The 21,370-nt window shown below is 38.4% G+C and overlaps 2 protein-coding genes across 3 annotated transcripts; one reads left to right on the top strand and one right to left on the bottom strand.

The window, feature by feature from the left end:
• Positions 1–3: 3 nt before the first annotated feature.
• parp2 (poly (ADP-ribose) polymerase 2) lies at positions 4–10,839 on the top strand. 2 transcript variants are annotated; one of them, XM_088336331.1, is made up of 17 exons: positions 4–377; positions 2,029–2,247; positions 2,465–2,632; positions 3,104–3,174; positions 3,253–3,303; positions 3,379–3,475; positions 3,545–3,620; positions 3,695–3,797; positions 4,868–5,021; positions 6,469–6,607; positions 6,833–6,896; positions 7,655–7,792; positions 7,879–8,006; positions 8,094–8,193; positions 9,904–10,002; positions 10,079–10,203; positions 10,305–10,839. In XM_088336331.1, the coding sequence occupies exons 1-17, from the start codon at positions 308–310 to the stop codon at positions 10,477–10,479; spliced, it is 1,977 nt and encodes a 658-aa protein (XP_088192457.1). In that variant the 5' UTR covers positions 4–307; the 3' UTR covers positions 10,480–10,839. The 2 variants fall into 2 exon arrangements, with proteins under 2 accessions (XP_088192457.1, XP_088192448.1); XM_088336322.1 differs by having other exon boundaries at positions 5–377; positions 2,462–2,632.
• Positions 10,796–21,159, bottom strand: LOC148374432 (protein lifeguard 1). Its single transcript, XM_088336382.1, has 6 exons — positions 21,136–21,159; positions 18,976–19,258; positions 18,633–18,833; positions 13,810–13,938; positions 13,597–13,740; positions 10,796–12,530 (listed from the first exon to the last, which is right to left on the bottom strand). Exons 2-6 carry the CDS (start codon positions 19,255–19,257, stop codon positions 12,396–12,398), a joined length of 891 nt encoding a protein of 296 aa, XP_088192508.1. The 5' UTR covers position 19,258; positions 21,136–21,159; the 3' UTR covers positions 10,796–12,395.
• Positions 21,160–21,370: the final 211 nt, after the last annotated feature.

Here is a 21,370-nt window from a genome sequence, read left to right on the forward strand (position 1 = left end):
CGTTCTGTAACATTGCCCCGGCTTTATTTATTTCATTACGACTTCGTCAATTATATACTTATATATTTGACTGGTATTATTGATCAAATGTGAAAACAAACTAACAACAGCAGTTTATTTATTTTGCGAACAAAACTATTTTTTATATACGACCCCTGACTTGACCGGACGACTGACCAGGAAGTAAAAGTTTTCCCTCCCACTTTAATTGAACGAGTCTTGTTTAGGATCTGCTGTGTTAAACTATTGTTTTTGATAATAAACAGTCTTATTATTGTTGTTAGTAGTGAACGGTTTCACCACCTCCATGAAGCGTTCTACAAGAAATTTGAGAAGCAGAACAGTGTTGGAAAATGAAGCCAAACAACATGATAAAGGTGAACGTTCTGTTGTAGGCTTTACTGAACGAATCATGCGACCGCCGTGGTGAATTCAAAGCTTGAGCTCTCTTGTGGCACAAATACCTGCTATTGTTAAAGAACTGATTGTTCGCGCCTTTTCATTTATTCCATACATCACACTAATATGGTTAGGTAGATATACTTTTCCTAACTAATGACGCTTTTGTACCATAATTATGACACCCTAATAAATCCAAACTAACTCACAAAATAAGTATGTAACTTAACACCATAAAATGTACGCCCTAGATCACAGATCAGGCCCGCTAATGGATTTAATCGCAAGAAAAAAACAAGCTGCAGGTTGAAATATGTCAACTTGATGTTGCCAAAGCTAGGTGCCTCTCACAAAGACACTGTACTTGTATTTATTTCTCTCTCTCTCTCTTTTCCACCCATTTTCTCCCACTCTGTCTCTTTCACTCTCTCTGTCTCTTTTTCTCTTCCTTTGTTGCTCTTTGTCTCTTTCTCTCTTTCTGTGTTTTAACCTCTCTAACTTACTTTTTTCTTTTTCTCTTCTCTTTCTCTCTTCATACCCTTCACACTTTCTTTTCTCTTTTCTCTCCTTCTGTCTTTCTATTTCTCTTTGGATTACTTTCTTCCTCTTCCTTTCTGTCCCCCTCTATCACGACTTATTATCTTAAGTTTCTCACACTCTCTCCCTCTCTCTCTTTTTTTCTTTGTCTCGCCCTCTCTTCTTTTCCCTCCCTCTTTCTCTTATTTCTTTATCTCTCTTTTTCTTTCTCTTTAATCTACTAGTCCGGTCCCCGACAGAATGTTTGTTCTATCGTGTGGCCCCCGAGTTAAAACGAGTTTGACACCTCTAGGGCCTAGATTATGTTTCAGTTTAGGTACCTCTGGTCGTTCATTGCCCGAAGGTTCATTATTAGGTTCCCTAAATTAGATTATTTTTTTGTCTGAAATGCTTTCCATGAATATTATATATTCAGTCGTCTAACAGGCATCCCAAAAGTCAAGCTAACTCTAAAAAAAATAATACTTTTATAAGTCAAGTCATGTTTATCTGTTTAGCCCTTAATCACAGGGAGTCTCAAAGGGCTGCACAAACCACAGATTATTGCAAATTTATCACACCATCCCCTGATCTAAAACCTACATGAGGGCAAGGAAAAACTCAAAACCCCCAACATGAGGAAAATGAAGAAACCTTCAGAAGAGACTGCACATGAGGTAATCCCTCATCCAGTATGACCAGGCTGCAATGGATTTTGCAATAACAAACATTACACAGATATTGTCAACAGGAAATATAGTCCATTCATAAGTGAGATAATAGAAGTGTGTTTTAATCCTAGATTTGAACAGGAGACTTTGAAGAACACAAAACATTAACCGTTATACAATGGTAAAACTTCCTAACAAATTTAAAAATGAAACATCTTCCCTTTTTTCTGTGTGCGGTGATGTTTAAAGTGACTGTAAAATGAAAAACAACTGTACTGTATCTACATAATTTAGAAATTTAAATCCCTGGTTTCTTGCCTGTATATTCTTGCCATATGTCATCAAGTAACACTAAGTGAAAACACTTCTTGCCATGTTATGTAATTAAGAAATCAATAATGATTCCATACCTGGCTAACTAAGGTGTTGTGTGCCATGTCAGGAGTGTGGCAGTGGCTGGGTGATGAAGGCCAATGGGAGGATTACTCTCCATCTGACTGTGCCCTGTTGGACTCTGCCATTACCTCGGGGAAAACTGGTGTGTCCCTGACTTTGGTATCAGGATTCGTCTACCAGATAGACCTGAAGAAGATGGTTCAGATCAACCCTGCTACTAAGTACAAGAGAAAAATCCGCAGATGGCCAGCAAAAGAAAGTGAAGGTGTATAGAGAGTTAGGCTTTTGTTAATTGTATCAGCAAGCAAACAAGTTAAACTCCCTCCGCTAATGTTAAAAGTTTCTAAAAATATCCTATTCCCTTTGTGGTAAAATGAGTGTCGCTTCATCTTTGACCCCTCCTATAAAAAAAAACCTTTAATTATTGGTTTACCAGTACATTGATTAGAATTCTCAATCTGACTGTTGTATATTTTCAGCAGGTTGCGATGACACTGTGGCAGACCCCAACGTTACCAACGGGGGTTCTGTAGCAGACAAACATGAAGCAGAAGAGAACAAGAATCAGCAGATTAATAGCAAGAGGAAACGTGGCAAGAGCCAGGACAGTATCACAGACAAGAGACTGAAGGAAGAGACACTGAATGAAGGTGTGTGACACACCTGGCGCACTCAATGGGAGACACAGCCACCATGGTGTATTTAATCACTTACCAACAATCACAAAATCAACTCATAACAAGTGGATTCGTAGTGCTGCATGTGCAAACCTTTCTCTACATGCAAAGTATTTCTACCTACCTACTTTATCATTATAAATGCGACCATGTGCATGGCTTTCAATTTGTGTTAGGCGTTTTAAGTACAAAATGATTATTTTATCAACAAAAACAAATTCTATAATTATTAATTTATATATTATATATATATTATATATATATACATTATATATATATAATTTCAATATTTATTTGTTTATTTGTAGTACAAGTTTGAGACACTGGCAGGGATAAATTAAACCCCTGCGGCCGCTAGAGTTTTATATGATATGGGAAACATTGCATTCCAATAAAGCACCTGACATTTATATAAACAAATGCAAGGTGTCTTTCATTTTCCAGAAGTTGTGAAGACCGTTGTAATGAAGGGAAAAGCTCCCGTGGACACGGAATGCAAAGCAAAGCTTGGGAAGGTAGTGCTCTTGTCTCCAACATTTTCAACTGAGATGCTGTGGACTCTTACTTCCACAACTGTGTTTGTGTTTCTAAAGGCTCACGTTTATTGTGAAGGAACAGATGTCTATGACGTGATGATGAACCAGGTTCAGTATATTGTATCATTGCTTTATTTGAAGGTGTGCACAGAAGCCATATTTTGATTTGTATTTTTTTTTCAGACCAACCTTCAATTCAACAACAACAAATACTACCTGATCCAGCTGCTAGAGGATGATGCGTCCAAGGTGTTCAGTGTTTGGATGAGGTGGGGCAGAGGTGAGTCCCTTGTGGCTTCTTTGATTTGTTTCGTTTTCCATTTTGAAACCAACTCTTTGGTGCCCCCAGTTGGCAAAGTGGGTCAGTCAAGCCTAACTTCCTGCGGAGGGGATCTGCCGAAAGCTAAAGAAATCTTTAAGAAGAAGTAAGATGTTGGCTGAATGGTCAGCAAGCTCTATTATTTACTTTCCTTAACTGAAATTGTTTGTTTTGCTTGAGGTTCCTAGACAAGACCAAAAATGAGTGGGAGCACAGGGCCATGTTTGAGAAGGTTGAAGGAAAGTATGACATGGTCCATGTAGACTACAGCACAAGTTCCAAGGTATTTTTCTTTATTATATTTTTTCAGGCATTAAGGTTACTGTACATTCCTTACTTATGTATTTCTCTCTTTTTTTCAAATAAAATCTTGTTTGTCTTATTTTTATTTATGCTTTTGTTTCTTTTTTTTTTCTAACTTTTCCGTCTATTTGGTCTGTATTTCATTTATTATTTACTAATTTTACATAATTTTTATATACAGAACTACGTACATAGTTTTTCAGCATGAAACAAACAAAAAATCAGATGAAGTAATAAAATGCTTGAATATGGAATAGGGTTCCTGTGAATCCTTGAAAATTCTTAAACGGCGTTGAATTCATTATTCTAAACATAAGGCCTGAATTGGCATTATCTCATCTCATCTCATTAGCTGCACCGCTTATCCTCAGTAGGAGTCGCAGGGGTGCTGGAGCCCATCCCAGAATCATCGGGCAGTTGGCAGGGGACACCCTGAACTGGTTGCCAGCCAATCGCAGGGCACACAGGGACAGACAACTCACTCGCCCATTCACACCTTGGGACAATTTGGACCGGCCAATCCACCTGAAATGCATGTCTTTGGAATGTGGGAGGAAACCGGAGTGCCCGGAGGAAACCCACGCAAGCACGGGGAGAACATACAAACTCCGCACAGTAAAGCCGGTAGCTGGATTTGAACCCACGCATGAGGTTTCCACGACCTAAGAACTGTGCCGCACACGCGCTAACCACTGCGCAGCCGTGCTGGAATTAGCATTAAAATGTCTTAAATTAAAAAAATAAATTGTCGCCTTTTAAAAAATTTATTTCGAAAGGCATTTAAAAAAAAGTTTGGAATTTAACCTGCTTAAGCTGTAATAATCCCATGGAAGCCGAGTGTTTACATTACTATTCACCACTATGTATATTTTTAGATATTTTTATATCGATCCAAGACATATAATATTTGTATTTCTAAAAACATTACCGCTATTTTTATTAACACATATACATATATATATATATATATATATATATATATATATATATATATATATATATATATATATATATATGCTAGATTGTTTGTCGCCTTATTCCTATGTGCAGGAGGAAACACAAACTCTTGCAATCCCCAAAGCGCCCAAGAAGGCCTCAAAACTGAACATGAAGGTCCAATCTCTGCTTGAGCTTATATGTAACATAAAAGCCATGGAGGAGGTAGTACTGGAGATGAAGTTTGACACTCGCAAGGCTCCTCTAGGTCAGTCTGAAAAAAACACTGAACAACTAAAGGGAATGTGTGAATTTTGTTGTCCGATCCAATGGTAAATTAGGCTTTTACTTTAAAAGGCTATTATTGGTTTGATATGCAATAAATTTAAATGACTAATTTAGTCAAGTGATTAAAGTAGTGAATAAAGATTAATCATATTTATTTCATAGTTAATAGTCTACCTGTGTATAACTGTGCCCCAAAAAATCTCTGTCTAATGCAACATTGACAATGTTTACGTTCCTGTTAATGCAAATTTCTTTTGCGCATCTGAAATAACAACAAAAAATATTAAAATCGAGCTAGTTACAGTTGATTTTTAATCCTGATTTGCTCTATGTTCGCAAGAAACTATGTTGCAAATATCACAAATTGACACAAATAGAAGTATACAGTGAGTCACAAAAGTGAATACACCCCTCACATTTCTGCAGAGATTTTCTCATAATGTTTAATTGAACAACACTGGAAAAATTTTGCTTTGATTATATAGCAGTGTAAGTTTATTTTTCCTCCCAAAAACTCAAAATATAGCCATTAGTATCCAAACCCATGGTAACAAAAGTGAATACACCCTGAATGAAAGTTCCTGAAGTGTCAATATTTTGTGTGGACACCATGATTTTGAGGAACTGCCTTAATCCTCCTGGGCATGGATTTCACCAAGAGCCTCACAAATTGTCAGTGAAATGCCTTTTCACTCCTCCATGACAACATGACTAAAGTGGGGCATATTCAAGATCTTGTGCTTCTCCACCTTCCGATTGAGGATGCCCCAAAGATGTTCTATTGGGTTTATATCTGGAGACATGCTTGGCCAGTCCACCCCCTTTACCCTTAGACAATTTAGAAAAGCCCTCGTCATCTAAGATGTTTGTTTGTTAGGGGTAATTGTCATGCTGGAACACTGCTCTGCGACCTAGTTTCTGGAGGGAGGGAATTATTCTCTGCTCTAGTTTTTCACACAACATACTTGAGTTTGTGTTTCCCTTAATGAAATCCAACTCCCCGAGTCCAGTTGCACTCATGTAGCCCCAAACCTAGACATTCCCAACACCATGCTTGACTTAAGGTACAACACAAACATGTTTGTACTCCTCACCTGGTTGGCACCACACATGCTTCACACCATCTGAGCCGAATTAATTCATCTTTGTCCCATCAGACCAGGAGAAATTTTACCAGTAAGCCATGGCCATTGTTTACATACCTCTTTTGACTGTGTCAAATTACGTTTCTTCTGTGATGTTCTATTAAACATTAAAATGAAATCTCTGCAGAAATATGACAGATGTACTTACTTTTGGCACTTACTGTACAATAGATCTGCAAAACAGAACCACAAAGTAACAAGGGCACCCTAGATTGCATTTATTCCAAATTTATTCTACATATTCTGCACACTTCTCTTATGTTCTTTTGTGTTCTACTCTAGGCAAGCTAACCGTTGAGCAGATAAGTGCCGGCTACACTGCTCTCAAGAGGATTGAGGCATGCCTGAAGAGGAAAAATGGCGGCCGTGATTTAGTGGATGCTTGCAATCAGTTCTACACTCGAATCCCCCATGACTTTGGGTGCGCAAAATGCAATTTTATGATAGTAAGAGCCTGGTAACACAACTCACCTTGCTACAGTAATGTCCACAGTCTTTGTTTTTCCTTTTTCGGAAAACACTTCTACGCGTTACAAGATTTTCTATGTTATCATTTCTTTTCAGAAATTAAAACTTAAAAGGTTGCTTATTTAAACAGATTGCCAGTATGCATTTTAAAACCTTTACCTGTTGTCTCTTCCCCAAGGTTAAAAAAGCCACCACTCATTCAGACAGAAGATGAACTTAAAAAGAAGATTGAGTTGTTGGAGGTAACACTTTGAAATCGGTGTTAAAATAATGCCAATTTTTCTATTACTAAGAGTCACATTTGATGAGTGAAAGGTTTTAAGATTAAGTTAGGTAACTCATTTGTATAGCACTTAATCACAGAGACAAGCCAACAGCTAACGTAGTTACTATATACCCTGATATCATATGTATGTGACAGGCAAAGAAAGACTAAAAAAAACAGCATGAGGAAAAAAGAGGAACCTTATGACGGCGACCCACATGAGGTTAATCCTTCCCAAACCGCTGCGCTTTCAATGTATGTTGGGTGGGCACCATAAAAAAATGCCAATGATGCTTATAGCGGTCAATGGGAGTGCATACTTTAAATTGCATCCTGATGGGACAATAACACTGTTGTCATTGTAAACCTTACTTTTAGCAATGCTGTGCCAGGACTCACAACACATTTGGATGTGGGAACGGGGGCTGAGGGGTGGAGGGTGATTTATGCTTGTTCCTGGGTTTTTCTTTTGGTGCATTCTGACAATGATCAAAGTAAGAAAAGGCCTGTTTCAAATAAAGTCCAAACACCAACCCAAACCCCAAAAACGATTAAAATAAAGTTTATTAGTTATTGAATGAGCTGGCTTAAGCTGCGACCATGATTTTAAGCCAGGAGATGGCGGCAGAGAGTAGCAAAATTTCAAGTTGCGGACACCACTTCTATTTTTTTTTTTTTCTAATTAAAACAACATTTTTCAAATTGTTTATTTTTTATTAACCTCTACCTGTTCAGACCCTCAGCGACATCCAAATTGCAGTGAAAATGGTTGAGAGTGGTGGCGACGGCCACGACGAGCATCCTATGGACCGCCACTACCGCTCCCTCAACTGCCTGCTTGAGCCCCTGGACTCGCTATGCGAAGAGTACAAGGTCCACAATTTGAGCTGGGACGATTTTCCACCATGGTTCTGTTAATTTTTTTAACTCTAAATGTGTTCGTTTTTATGTGATTGAAGGTGATTGAAAAGTATTTGCAGTCTACGCACGCCTCCACGCACAGCGACTACACCATGAGTGTTTTAGACATCTTTGCTGTGGAACGCGATGGCGAGAGTAGCCACTTCTTGTCAAACATTCACAACAGGTCTGGATGGCACAACAAGAGGGGGAAATGCTTGCATTTTACTACCACGTAACGTATTTTACTTCTTCTTTATTTCTAATATGCCAGAATGCTGCTGTGGCACGGATCTCGTCTCTCCAACTGGGTGGGTATCCTCAGCCAGGGGCTCAGAGTGGCACCCCCAGAAGCTCCCGTCACAGGTTACATGGTAGGAAAAACTGGTCTGAGTATTTTGTTGAGACATTTGTTAAAATTGGGAATGGTTATGATCTAGTGATTCTCAGAGTGGTAGGTGGGCTCACTTTAGTGCAAGGGTCTTCAACGTGGTGCCGGCAACACCAAGTAGCCCCTTAAAAACACCTGAATAGCCCCGGAGAGGGTCTAAAAATAGTTCACTAGTGATGGGTCATCATTATTTTCTCGAAAATTTGATTTCTAATGGACATGATTTTTTTGTTGGTTGACTGAACTTCGTTTTAAAAACCTGTTAATAACACAGTAACAACATGGTAAAAACGCAAGTTATTTTAGAAATGTCTTATCAAAACGGTAGCCTTTTGCATCAATCTGTAATAAAAAGTAGTTTTAAGCTTTAAAAAACTCAATGACCCCTGCTCTAGTGGCATCTAAAGTAGGCACCAAATCAAAAGTTTTTTTTGGTTTGTTTGTTTTGTTGTTGTTTTTTTTTTGGTTTTTTTTTTCAAAATATGGACATTTTTAAACTTAAACTTCTTAATTGTATTTCTTTTATATATATATACATAATTCATTATTCAAACTATGTACAAATAGTTTTTGTCGTTGTTAGTTTAAATTTGTCTATACAAAGGGTTCCCAAAATACATCTAGACAATTTTGATAGATTCTGTTTTAAAATGTCATGAAATAAATGACTTCTGGCCAAGCCCAGGAAATTAGGTTTGGCAATATGATAATAAATCATGGACATTCCATCGCATCCACTACACAGCATTATCTCCAGACAGAAGAGCAGTTTCAGCGACAGACTGCTGTCACTGTCTTGTACTACAGACAGACTGAAGAGATCTTTTCTTCCTCATGCCTTGAGGCTCTTTAACTCTACCTGGCAGAGTAAAAGCCCACAGTAAACCACACCACCTACATTGCATATTACCGAATCTTATTGCAATATGTATTCTGTGTAGCACTATTTAGTTATTCTATATAACACGCTACAGTGGGCATTTGCACGTCACACTGGGTATTTATACGTTGTATTCTTTTTGCTTTATTATTGTATTGTTCTCAGCTAAGGGATGCTGCTGGAAATGTGAATTTCCCTTCGGGGATGAATAAAGTATCTATCTATCTATCTAAAAACTTAAACAAGGTTGTGACTTATAAAAATACAAATATGGTTTGATCATCTATAGTGCCTATCCTATTCATGTTTTCCCGTGCATTCCTTTGTTTATTTTTTTGGACTTTTTTTGTTTCATTGTTCCATTGTTTTTAAATTTAGAATGGAACGTATCTGTGATGGAGTGGCTCCTTGTGACCAGAATAAAGTAAACACAGTCGACACCACACCAAGCATTTTTTTTTTAAATTAGTTTTTCTATCTGTTTAATTGTAATGAAAATCTTAAATAAATGAGCAGATTTGTCAGAAAAATACAATTAAATAAACAAATGTGCTCTGCGACTAGCTGGCAACCGGTTTAGGATGTCCCCTGCCCACTGCCCCAAGATGGGCTCCAGCACTTCCTGCGATCCTCCTGAGGATAAGCGGTGAATATAATGGATGGATGGATGGCTCTTTCAACATTTTGGGTTGCCAACCCCTGCCTTAACGAAGCTTCATCTATTGATGTGTACAATATGGTGTCAGGATTGTCTTACCTTAGTAGAGGTGCTTGTTTTTAGTTGTTCTTACCTTAAAATTGTTTTTGTTTCAGTTTGGCAAAGGCATCTACTTTGCCGACATGTCATCCAAGAGCGCTAACTACTGTTTTGCCAGAAATCACAACAAAGTCGGACTCCTGCTTCTCTGTGAGGTATCCATCTCGTCTTTGCAAATGTTCCCGCTTTTGTATGAATGGTCTCTTACACCTGTGCGTTCTGTGTGTGCAGGTCGCCCTCGGAGATTGTAACGAGCTTCTGGACGCAGATTACAATGCTAATAACCTGCCAGCGGGAAAACACAGTACCAAGGGTATCGGTCTGACAGGACCCGATCCTCAGAATTTTGTCGATCTGTAAGTGCTATTTTATGGGCCAAATAGAACCAATATCTTAGTTCCTTTTCTTGAGAAATGAATGCAACAAACCCATCTGTTTACTGTTCAACATTTCTCAGCAATGGCGTAACAGTTCCGATGGGTCCTGGAATCAAAACGACACAGATTGCGGCCAAGTCATCTAAGGGCGGAGCTTATTCGCTCCTGTACAACGAGTACATTGTGTACAACCCAGCCCAGACACGGATGAGGTACCTGCTGAGGGTCAACTTCAAGTATGCCTCCCTGTGGTAACTTGTCAGAACGTGTGCGATGGGACATTGTTATGTTGGCCTAGAACAGAATACGGTCCTCGAAGGCAGCAGGTCTGCAAGTTTTAGAGATTTCCCCTCGTTAAACGCAGTTAAATCATATCAAACTGATTTTTACTCTGGCAGAGCTAGAAAATGATCTGGTGTGTGAGGAAAAGGAAACCTACAGAGCTCCGGCCCTTTTGGGATTCAGTTTGACATGGCATGCCTAGAACATTGTACTGCTTGTTTACGTGCCTCAAATTAAGGAATGTCACAATAATTCAGTCCAAATTTTAATTGAAAATATGCATATTAAATCTCATGTACTGTAGGTAAATATTAAAGGTGAGAAAATGGTCAATTTGTGTTATTATTATTATTATTTTGATGTGTTTCTTTACATGTATGTGATGAAACATTGCATTCAAACAGAAGTGCGTATTTTTTTTGCCCAACATTTTTTTATCATCAATATTGTCCACACAATGGAAACTGGAAATGTAAATCCTTGATTTTAACCCCAATCCCATCTGGAAAGCCTAACCTATATTTGAGAACACATTATGATGCCTCAAATCATTCTTAAAGGGACACTGTGTAACATTTGACCACTAGATGTTGCTCTATTGTGTACTGCAACTGAAAACAAATGCGACAAAGAACAAGGATTAATACAAACTTCACGGTTCACTGATCCCTTAATTGGCCGGGTCGTCAGGTCACCACTGAAAACACAACTCTGGACAGCTTTCTCCATTTTTAACAATTCCTGGCTTTTTTGAAGTTGTGGCAAAGTTGGCACTAGTCCATTCCTTGATGTTGTCAGCCCAGCTCTTTCTGACCAGTCCTGATGATCTTACGATATGTCCATACAACTGCAGTTTTCGTCTGCCCACAGTTGAAACAACAGTACTTTGTCGGGTCCAATCTGCTCTCTGATGGTGTTATGCACTGTTTAGTTTGTCTCAGGCTATGTAGCTGATCTATGTAGCTAATACAAACGACAAAGACTCAAAGTGACAAAACAGCACCATTTTTTTCTCATTTTTTTGCAGTCTTTAACGAGGTTTTTAGGGTACTTGTTGCAGCAAGATGGCAGACAATCATGTAGGTGAGCCTCATGTTATGTCAAATACAAATTTGTCTACGAGTGTTTAAAAAGATGCGTGTAAATTATATCTTAGGTATTTTTGCTGTTATTCAAATTAATATTGTTAATTATTTAGTAGGATTTTTTTACCACTAGGGTGCAGTAAATAATACAAAATGTCCCTTTAAAGCTATTCTAAAAATATATTTATATACATTTTACAAGCATTATCAAATTTTAGAACCTTGAAAAGCTAGCTCAAGTTTAAAACTTGATATGTTCAATACACCTTTTTTAAATAGCCACAGATACTCATACCCACATTTTATGAAGTTATTCATCTCAGACACTAATCCCACCAGTCTATAAAAACACCTGAAATTAATGTTAATTTATTGTTCATCTCATTTCTAGTTGGTGATTGCTTTGCCGGTACTCATGCATCAATATATGTCTTCCATAGGCACTGATACTTGTACCTTCTGTTGGTACTCACAGAAATTCCTTTACCTTATATTTCAACCTATTTTGTTCTTAAAACCTAAGATTGTAAAATAATTAATAATAATTTGGCTTGAAACACTAATTTTAGTTTAAAACCTCAACACATGATTTAAACCATAATCCGATCTTGAAATCCTAAAACTTTGCAAGGAAAAAATTATCAATTTAAATGTAAAAATTTCATTTGCATGCTTTTTGTTGTCAAACAAATTGGGCAATTTCTCCTCCAGAGCCACAAAACGCCTCTTGTGAAGCATTGACCATTGCTCTAATAACTTTTAAGAAACGGAACGGAAAGCAGGGTTAGGGCGCAGGTGAAGGCTTCAGTGCTTCCCCATCAGGTAAATGAAGATGAGCATGATATCCAGGTAAATGATGAGAGCAGCACTGACATACTCTTCAGGGTCCAGACGGTGGTTCATCGCTCCCATCATCAGCTGGACGTCGCACATCAGGAACTGAGCAAGGAAGGTGACGGCACATCGGAACACATCTTATTTTCCACTTCCAACAACAATACAAGTTGTACTTAAAACCATAAAGATCAAATTTCCATACAGGAATAACGACTCTTTTGAATCATTAACAGTAATCCTTAACATTGTCTTTAAAACCCAGGACTTAATCTTAAAGAATAATTTGAAGCCTAAAACCAAAGATGTAGATTTGAAAATCTTTTAAACCTAAATTCTGATTTGAAGCGTCTGTCTTTAACCCCTTATTTGAAGGCCTGTCTTGAAAGAAACCTGACTCTACCCTATTTTAAATGTACCAGTATTTGAAATTCTGAAATGTATTACATATTGTTGAGTGCAGTGTTTTTCAACCCTTTTTGAACCAAGGTACATTTTTATTTGTGAAAAAGTTCCGAGGCACACCGTCCCTTGAAAATGAAGTTATGTCAAATATTTTCACTGTACTACCTCATAAGTAGGTAATTAGTCTATAAAAAGAAGAAAATAATACTTCAAATAAAAAAGTATGATGTGCTTTATTTGTTTTTATTTTTTACAGTGCAATCTTAAACCGCTCTGTTAAACAAATTAAGTTATTAAATGTACTGTGCTACCTCATGAGCATATAAGTATATAAAAAGTATATCAAAATATTGCCACCAACTGATATGGATGACTATTACAGCTCCTCGTCTGAAGATAGCAAAAATACTGAATAATGGCCTGATTTTTCTTGTAAGATAAAATTGGGCAAATTCCAGCGGCACACTAGACAAGGTCTCACGGCACTAGTGTACCCCGGCACACTGGTTTATAAGTTACATCAAGCCTTTTCAAGGCAGCCATTATGCTTATGCGGCTCTCCGTGAAAATGAGTTTGACATCCCTGAGCTAAAGCACACTTTTTATGCCATGAATTTACTAGTCCAGTCCCAATGACAGTGTTTTTTTTACCATGTGGCCCCTGAGCTAAAATGAGTTTGACAGCCCTGCTTTAAACCCTACGTCTAAATTTGAAACCAGGATATTAACCCTTCAATGATACATGAAGGAAGATGTTTCTGCTTACCAAAGCGTACACTAGGGCACCCAAGCAGCCGTAGCAAACCTGGGGTATGTACAAGTAGTAGAAACCGCTGAACACACCGAACATCAGTAAGTCTACCGCTAGGATGAGCAGGAGGCCATAGCAGCAGGAGAAATCATAGCGTGTCTGTGAATGTATTTGTCCTATCAGTATGAGGTATTGTTAGAAATGATGATGTCCAGCGTCAAATCTGACCTGAGCCGAGAAGGCGATGATCGTGAGGGAGATAACCAAGGTGGTGGCCATGGTGATGATGACGGCGCGGGTGTCATGGTAGGAGGCCATGGTGCCTACCACGTATGACAGGCTCAGTGTCACGATGGCCTGAGGATAGGCCAAAAAACACATTGATTTGAAAACTTGCCTTCAATGTGCATTGAAACTAAATAATACATATTGATTTGTTATAAATATTGGGATTTGCTTTAATATACTGTTGTACAAAATAATAGCAGTGCAATTTAACTAACCAGGATATTTCAGGTTTTAGATAGATAGATAGATACTTTATTCATTCCCGCAGGGAAATTCACACTTCCAGCAGCATCCCTGCGCTGGAGAACAAAACAATAATAAAGCAAAAAGAATACAATACACAAATCCCAAATGTGATGTGTTAATACCCAATGTAGCGTGTTATATAGAGTATCTAGATAGTTCTACACAGAATACACACTGCTATAAAAATACGGTAATATGCAATGTGGGGGGTGTGGTTTAATGTGGGCTTTTACTCCAACGGGTGCAGTTAAATAGCCTCATGGCATGAGGAAGAAAAGATCTCCTCAGTCTGTCCGTGGTACAAGACTTTGACAGCAGTCTGTCGCTGAAGCTGCTCTTCTGTCTGGAGATAATGCTGTGTAGTCGATGTGATGAATTGTCCATGATTGACCGCAGTTTTTCCAGTGCCCGTCTCTCATCTACTGTTGTCAGGCTGTCCAGCTTTGTGCCCACAACAGAGCTCGCTTTCCTCACAAGTTTACTGATTTTTTAGTCTATTTTCATTGTTACATGCCAAACAAGTTACCAGTATGTGCAGGTATATTGTCAGAAAACAAACAAAACCCAGCAATTATAATAATGGGCATGCTCCGAAGGTTGTGCAATTGGGCAAATAGTTCAAAGAGGTGTGTTAAAAAAAGCAGTGACTACTGTTGACTGTACAAACTTAAAACTATTTTATATTTTCCCCAAAAAGGCAGGATTTTGCATTTCTAATATTTAGTTGCATGGCCCAATTGATGTGTTCTTTGGCAAATTGTAACCTCTTCTGCACATGCCTTTTTTTAAACAAAGAGATTTTGCATGGGATTCTTGAAAATAAATTTGCTTCACACAGACGTGTTCTAACAGTCACAGCACTTACAGGTAACTGCAGACTGTGTTTGATCGTCCTGGAGCTGGTCATTGGCTGAGCATTTGCCATTCTGGTTATTTTCTGGTCCATTTTAAAAGTTGTCTTATGTTTTCTTCCACGTGTCGCTGTTTTTTCTACCCATTTGAGATCATTTTAGCTGAATAGACAACAATTTTTCCACCTCTTTAGAGGTTCTTCCCTCTCCAATCAACTTTTTAATCAAAGAACGCCTATCTTCAGAGCAATGTCTTGAAAGACCCATTTTCCTCAAATGCATGTTCAACCTATTCTGGATTAATCATCCTTAAATAGGCACCACCCAATTCACACCCGATTCAGTTTTTGTTTTTTTTCTTCCCCGAAATGGATGGACTCAGAGATTGGTGGCCACACCTCTGAACTATTTGCCCAATTGCAAAGCCTTCGAATTGTGCCCATTATAAATGTTTGGTCTTGTTTGTTTTCTGAGAATCTACTTGAACCAGCTGGTAACTTGTCTGGCATGTAAAAATAAGAGACATATTAAAAAACAGGGATATGTTGTTGTTTTTTTTTTGTTAGGAGTCCTTAGGTTTAGTCCGAGTTGGCCAGAAACCGTCTGAAAAATGACTGGTGTGAAGCTGGAACTTTGGGGACTTCCCACTGACTTATGTTCCCTTTTCATCATAGCCCACTGTATTCTTCCCCTTTTGTATAGGAATAATTGACAACCATCCTCACTTGTGAAACCACACAATCTTGTTCTGTATACCCAAGCCCAGAATGTTGCTTTATCTATTTTATTTGTTTTAATTCCATAAAAACCTCAACTGAACTGCTCCTCCAGCGCTTGTTTTATCTCATCTCGTTACCTGGATGTGAGTGGAACTCGCGAAGGAAGGAAGAATAAAAAGAAAGTTTGATCACATTACCCGGATTTTAGCTTACCTGCACTGGCTCCCTGTCAGTTTAAGATGTGATTTTTGCATGGACTTGCCCTCTTATATCATCTGTGCGTGCCCATATCAAGTTAGTATGAAATATTTTGTAAAAAAAATGTTCCCACACTGTTAAAATATATGGTAATACTTGTGAATATTGTATTGCATTTGAACTGGAATCAAAATTGACTTCGCTTGGAATATGATTCCAAGAGCCAAGGAGAATTCATCGGGTTTGAGAGTGTTCTCAATTCAGGCTCTGGTGCTGTGGAATACTATGCTTTACAGCTCTTTGAGATTTTTTTTGTGAGTAAGGGCTATACAAATAAACACGACTAAACTAGACCTGACTTTGTTTCCTTAGTTTCTGCCGCACACACTGGTTTACTCATGCTAGCACAGCACCGCTACAGTTTTGGGTAAGTTATTTGATTAGAGTTTGTTAAGTCAAGTCAAGTCATTTTTATTTGTATAGCCCTAAATCACGAAGAGTCTCAAAGGGCTTCACAGATTATTACACTATATTACACAGACTATTTTTCAGCCGAAGAGAAGAGTAGGTTATTCATATGCTATGGAGTAGAAGTGAGTTTTAAGTTTAGATTTAAACATTTCCACTGAGGTTGCAGATCGGATCTCAGGGGGAAGAGCATTCCACAGCACCGGTGCCCGGATGGAGAACACTCTCGAACCAGCAGAACACTTCTTTGCTCTTGGGATCACCAGAAGACCGGCACTCTCAGATCGTAGGCTTCGGACCGGGACGTAGGGGCAAATCAGATCTGAAAGATAAGAGGGAGCAAGTCCATGTATGATTTTGTACAATACTAAGAGAACCTTGAAATCACATCTAAGGCTAACTGGGAGCCAATGCAGCTTAGCCAAAATCGGTGTTATGTGATCGTTCTTTTTTGTCCTAGTTAAAAGCCTCGCTGCGGCATTTTGTACCAGCTGAAGAGACTTGATTCTAGACTTCGGGAGACCAGAGAGTAGTGCATTACAGTAATCGAGACGGGAGGTAACAAACGCATGAATTATAATTTCCGCATCAGACTGAGACAGTATTGAACGGATTTTAGCAATGTTACGAAGATGGAAGAAATCGGTTCTAGTAATTTTCTTTACATGCATTTCAAAGGATAGATCAGGGTCAAATATGACACTTAAATTTTTAACTGAGTCACTCTGTGTGATGTGACATTTGTCAATGTTCACAGCAGTTTTTGAGAATACTGTATATCACGGCATTTAGATGGACCAATGACTAACATTTCGGTCTTTTCAGAGTTAAGACGCAAGAAATTGAGTGACATCCACTCTTTTATCTCAATGAGGCAGGCCTCCAAATTTCCACAGTTTAGTGTGGGAGATTCTTCCAAGGGAAGATATAGTTGAGTGTCGTCTGCGTAGCAGTGGAAGCTGATATTGTACTTGCGAATAATATCACCTAATGGAAGCATGTAAATGCTGAAAAGAAGGGGGCCAAGCACTGAACCCTGCGGAACACCGCAGGTAACATTAAAGGGCTCAGATGTCATTTCACCATATTTAACACAGTGCGTCCTATCTGAGAGGTAGGATCTGAACTACGAGAGGACGGTTCCTGAGAGACCAATCCATTTTTCCAACCGTTCTAGTAGGAAATTGTGGTGCACTGTGTCAAAAGCAGTACTAAGATCCAGCAGCAGCAAAAGTGATGAAGCGCCAGAATCCATTGCCAGTAGCTACAGGCCTCAAGTCAGTTCATTTTTGCCATGACACAGTCACAACTTCTATTTAAATTAGTTTCTTTTTGCATTCGTATTAGCGCATAGCCTTTTAGGCAACTACACTTAGTACCTAGCTTAAGCAACTTATGCTTTGGACACCAACCTTAATGAATAGCTTTGTTTACTTGGACACTACCATTGGCGTCTGGCTAGAAATGGCGATCAACATTTCTGACATGATTCTAATTTTTGGGCAAAATATTGATTTTTTTTTTTAAACTGAAACTCATTTAGGTGGGCATAATCAAGTAAAATATGTTATTTTGGTCTCCTATATTCATACCAGATTATTTGTTATTGTATTGGTTATTGTGTGTATGGCAGGACTATTAGAAACGCTTCAAACCGCCAATTTAGAGCTAAAACGACACTTCAAAGCCCCAGCTGGAGACCATAGAAAGGCTTTAAAACCCTAATTTGGGGCCTAATCCTTACTTTGAAACCCTAGCTGGAAACTGTAGAAAGGCTTTTGAACCCCTTTTTGTGACAATCCCTACTTTAAAACTCTTGCTTGAAACCCCAGGGAATGCTTTAAAACTACATCGCCAAAACCCGAGATGTCAACCCCGGAAAGCTTTCAAACCCCTGATTTAGGGCCGAAACACCCCCCTTCAAAACCCTAACTGGAAACCCTAAAACATTATAAAACTTTAATCTGAGCCAAAACCCTACTTCGAAACACTTGTTAAAAACCCTAGAAAGGGTTTAAACCCCTAATATGGGGTAGAAAACCCGTTTCAAAACCCTGGCTGGGAAGGCGTTTAAACCTAGTTTTTGGGGTGAAATCCTTACTTCAGAACCCTGTAGGGAAACCCCTTGTAACCCCAATTTGAGGCGGAAACAAATTCCGCAATCCTATAAAACTCGGTGTAATGCAAAATGAAAACAAATTTCTCAACGTACGAGTATTTTTTAAAAAGACATGTTTATACTGTATGATAGTTCATATTTCATGTTTAGGGGACCACCCACCAGACCAATTATGTTCCATGGGTATTTGCGCCGAAGGGACTTGGCACAGTTGAGGGTGATGCAGACCACGGCGAAAATTAAGAAGGAGCTTATGTAGACCCAAATGTTCTTCTGAACAGCCCTTTTCACCACCGGGGAGAAGGTGAACAGAGACACCACGCCGAAAGTGAAAACTAGCTGTAAGGTCAGGATGCTGAATACCTGGATGGAAAACACATTGCAAAAGCTTAAATGTAAAAATATAAAATAGCATAATTTAATTGAAAACAATATTCTTTAGGTACAGATACACTTCGAGCCTGTATTTCTCTGTTTCTCCATCTTTTTTTAGCCAGGCACCGACCTTGCGAACAAACGCCCTTCTGACCGTCTTGTCCTCGAAAGCCGAGGTCTCCGCCAGCGGGACGTCCTCTGGTTGAGCCTCCGATTTAGTTTCGGGGCATGACTGTTCGCCCCCTGTCCCGTCACATTCTGCCATTTCTCCTTTGGGCTCAGCGTCCTCCAACAAATCGATGGAGTAGGGCGGTGGCTCTTGCTGCACCGGTTCTTCGTAAGGTGGCGGAAGAGGCTGAACCAAAAACTCGGAACCCGAGGGCTCAAACGTTGTCTCTCCTTGATCTGACATTCTAGTCATTAATACAGACCACAAAAGATTGATTGGAATCTTTTTCGTCTGATTTGTTCATTGCGAGCCTACTTAAAGGTAAGATCGGGCCTAAAAAAATCCAGCCCGACCAGACCCAGACTGGCTAGTATTAAGCCCGAGTCTCAACAATTGACTTGATTTGCAGTACTGAGCCCGGAGCAAACGTGAAATGTAATGTTTTTATCTTGGAGGACTCTGCAGGAGTATAGGTGATTTATGATTACAAACTTAAGCCTGTCTATTGGAACAAAATCCAAGTTAAGCAATACTGTATAAACATTTACATCTTTTATATTTCTGTGTCAGCAGAGGTTACATTAACCGACTTTTTTCCATCATTGACAGATTTTTTTTAAGAGTTGAGTGGAAAATCTTAAGGCTGTTCGTCATTTTGAAGGGGTTGAAAATTGGAAAACCACAGCAGTCCTTAAGAATCTAGCGAGAGAGAGAGAGAGAGGAAGAAAGACAAAGAGTTTGCATTGCAAGAAAAGTACAGTATGTGTTGTGATGAGGCAACTTCTGTTTTTTTGTGGACCACGGTCTCTTGTGGCCAAACCGTATACAGACTCAAAACGCTTCTGCGCACTGTGATGTGTGTGTAGTATATCTTTTCATAAACATTTATTTAAAGAGAAACCTGGCCCAACCCGAACATAATGCTTTACGTTTTGGGCTTGAGATAATTCTTCTCAGCCTACTTCAATGAAAACTACAGTTTAACATCTATATTTGTCAAAATCTCTTAAATTTAAGTGGACTCAAAAGTTCAAAAGTTGAAGAGGGTGTCCTCAGCAGAGAAATGTGGACGGAGTAGAATAAAATTAAACTGAAGAGTTTAGGTTTAGATTAGACTTGATTTTTGTGTGGTGTTCTAGCAAATTCTCAACTAAAACGTTGGATTTTATTGAGCCTTAAAGGACAACGAGGATGTAAAATATGGTTGGTCGAGCTTGTGTTGCATCATGTCGCCAGGTTACAAACGTCAGAAAAACGCTTTTATATCTTGCTTTTAGAATTTGTATACTCATCTTGGTTTAACAATAAATATATATATAAAACAATATAAATTCTCTTACATTGAAAAATCATGATCGTTAATTCAAAAGACAAGGTATTGGGAACCTTCAGTATTAGGCTGAAAGTGAAAGTGAGGAATTTACAATTAAAAAAAAAACGTTTTCCAGACCACCGCGTCCCAATGCAACTCGTGGCCAGTATCAGGGATAACCAATATCACTTTTATCAGACCCATATATTGAAGTTTTTGGAATAGTCATCAATACGATACGTGGTTATGATACCACTCGTACGTAAGATTTTCTACTTTGCCCCCAAAATGACTGATATTGAATAAACACCCTTATAAATCCCAACCAAATATATTTATCTAAGATGGCAAGATAATAAAGCCAATAAAAAAATAATAGAATTTCACGTCTTAATCCAACAATGGCCACACAATTGCAGCCACCGTCCCAAATATAAGGACCCATATGGATACTTGGCATCTGTGCGTGCCCATATCAAGTTAGTATGAAATATTTTGTAAAAAAAAATTCCCACACTGTTAAAATATATGGTAATACTTGTTAATAGTGTATTGCATTCGAACTGGAATCAAAATTGACAAATTAAGTAGCTACGAAATGTGTAGCTCAGAATGTTTTGCCATTTTATGCATAAGGTATATTTTCCTTTATAGGAATACATGCAGCTGAGTTAAATACAATAACATATTGAGAAAATTCCTTATTAATGAATCCCCATTTAGACCTGTGACATTCATTTTATATTTTAATGCTATAATGTAAAAAACATTTGATGAAATAATTGAAGATTAAAAAATGTGTCTCTTACCTTTTGTGCTGCTTGAGTGTGAACTCTAAGAATTCTAAGGTGCAAGAGTACTTCCTGACACTTTTGTAGGGGAAGTTTAACGGAACAAATGGACCAATAAAGAAAAAGATGAAGAAAAGGGCAAGTGGAAGTTCCACTGTTGCATTTTCAAATATTAATCAGTTATACATTTACTTGGAAAAGCTGAATTAGCACTCACAAAATAACACTTACATTAAACAATTGTTTATTATGT

The sequence above is a fragment of the Urocampus carinirostris genome, chromosome 1 (assembly GCF_059441175.1).
Source record: "Urocampus carinirostris isolate Australia breed hairy pipefish chromosome 1, RoL_Ucar_1.0, whole genome shotgun sequence".
Classification (NCBI taxonomy): domain Eukaryota; kingdom Metazoa; phylum Chordata; class Actinopteri; order Syngnathiformes; family Syngnathidae; genus Urocampus; species Urocampus carinirostris.

What these genes read in the sequence shown, in the direction of transcription:
- LOC148374432 (XM_088336382.1), bottom strand. Translation starts at nt 19,257, where the DNA reads ATGTCAGATCAAGGAGAGACAACGTTTGAGCCCTCGGGTTCCGAGTTT. An exon ending in TCATCGCCTTCTCGGCTCAG is followed by an intron (nt 13,741 to 13,809) that starts GTCAGATTTGAC and finishes ATACATTCACAG; the next exon opens with ACACGCTATGATTTCTCCTG. An exon ending in GTGCCCTAGTGTACGCTTTG is followed by an intron (nt 12,531 to 13,596) that starts GTAAGCAGAAAC and finishes TTCCTTGCTCAG; the next exon opens with TTCCTGATGTGCGACGTCCA.
- parp2 (XM_088336322.1), top strand. Translation starts at nt 308, where the DNA reads ATGAAGCGTTCTACAAGAAATTTGAGAAGCAGAACAGTGTTGGAAAAT. An exon ending in AGCCAAACAACATGATAAAG is followed by an intron (nt 378 to 2,028) that starts GTGAACGTTCTG and finishes GTGCCATGTCAG; the next exon opens with GAGTGTGGCAGTGGCTGGGT. An exon ending in TTGTCAAACATTCACAACAG is followed by an intron (nt 8,007 to 8,093) that starts GTCTGGATGGCA and finishes CTAATATGCCAG; the next exon opens with AATGCTGCTGTGGCACGGAT.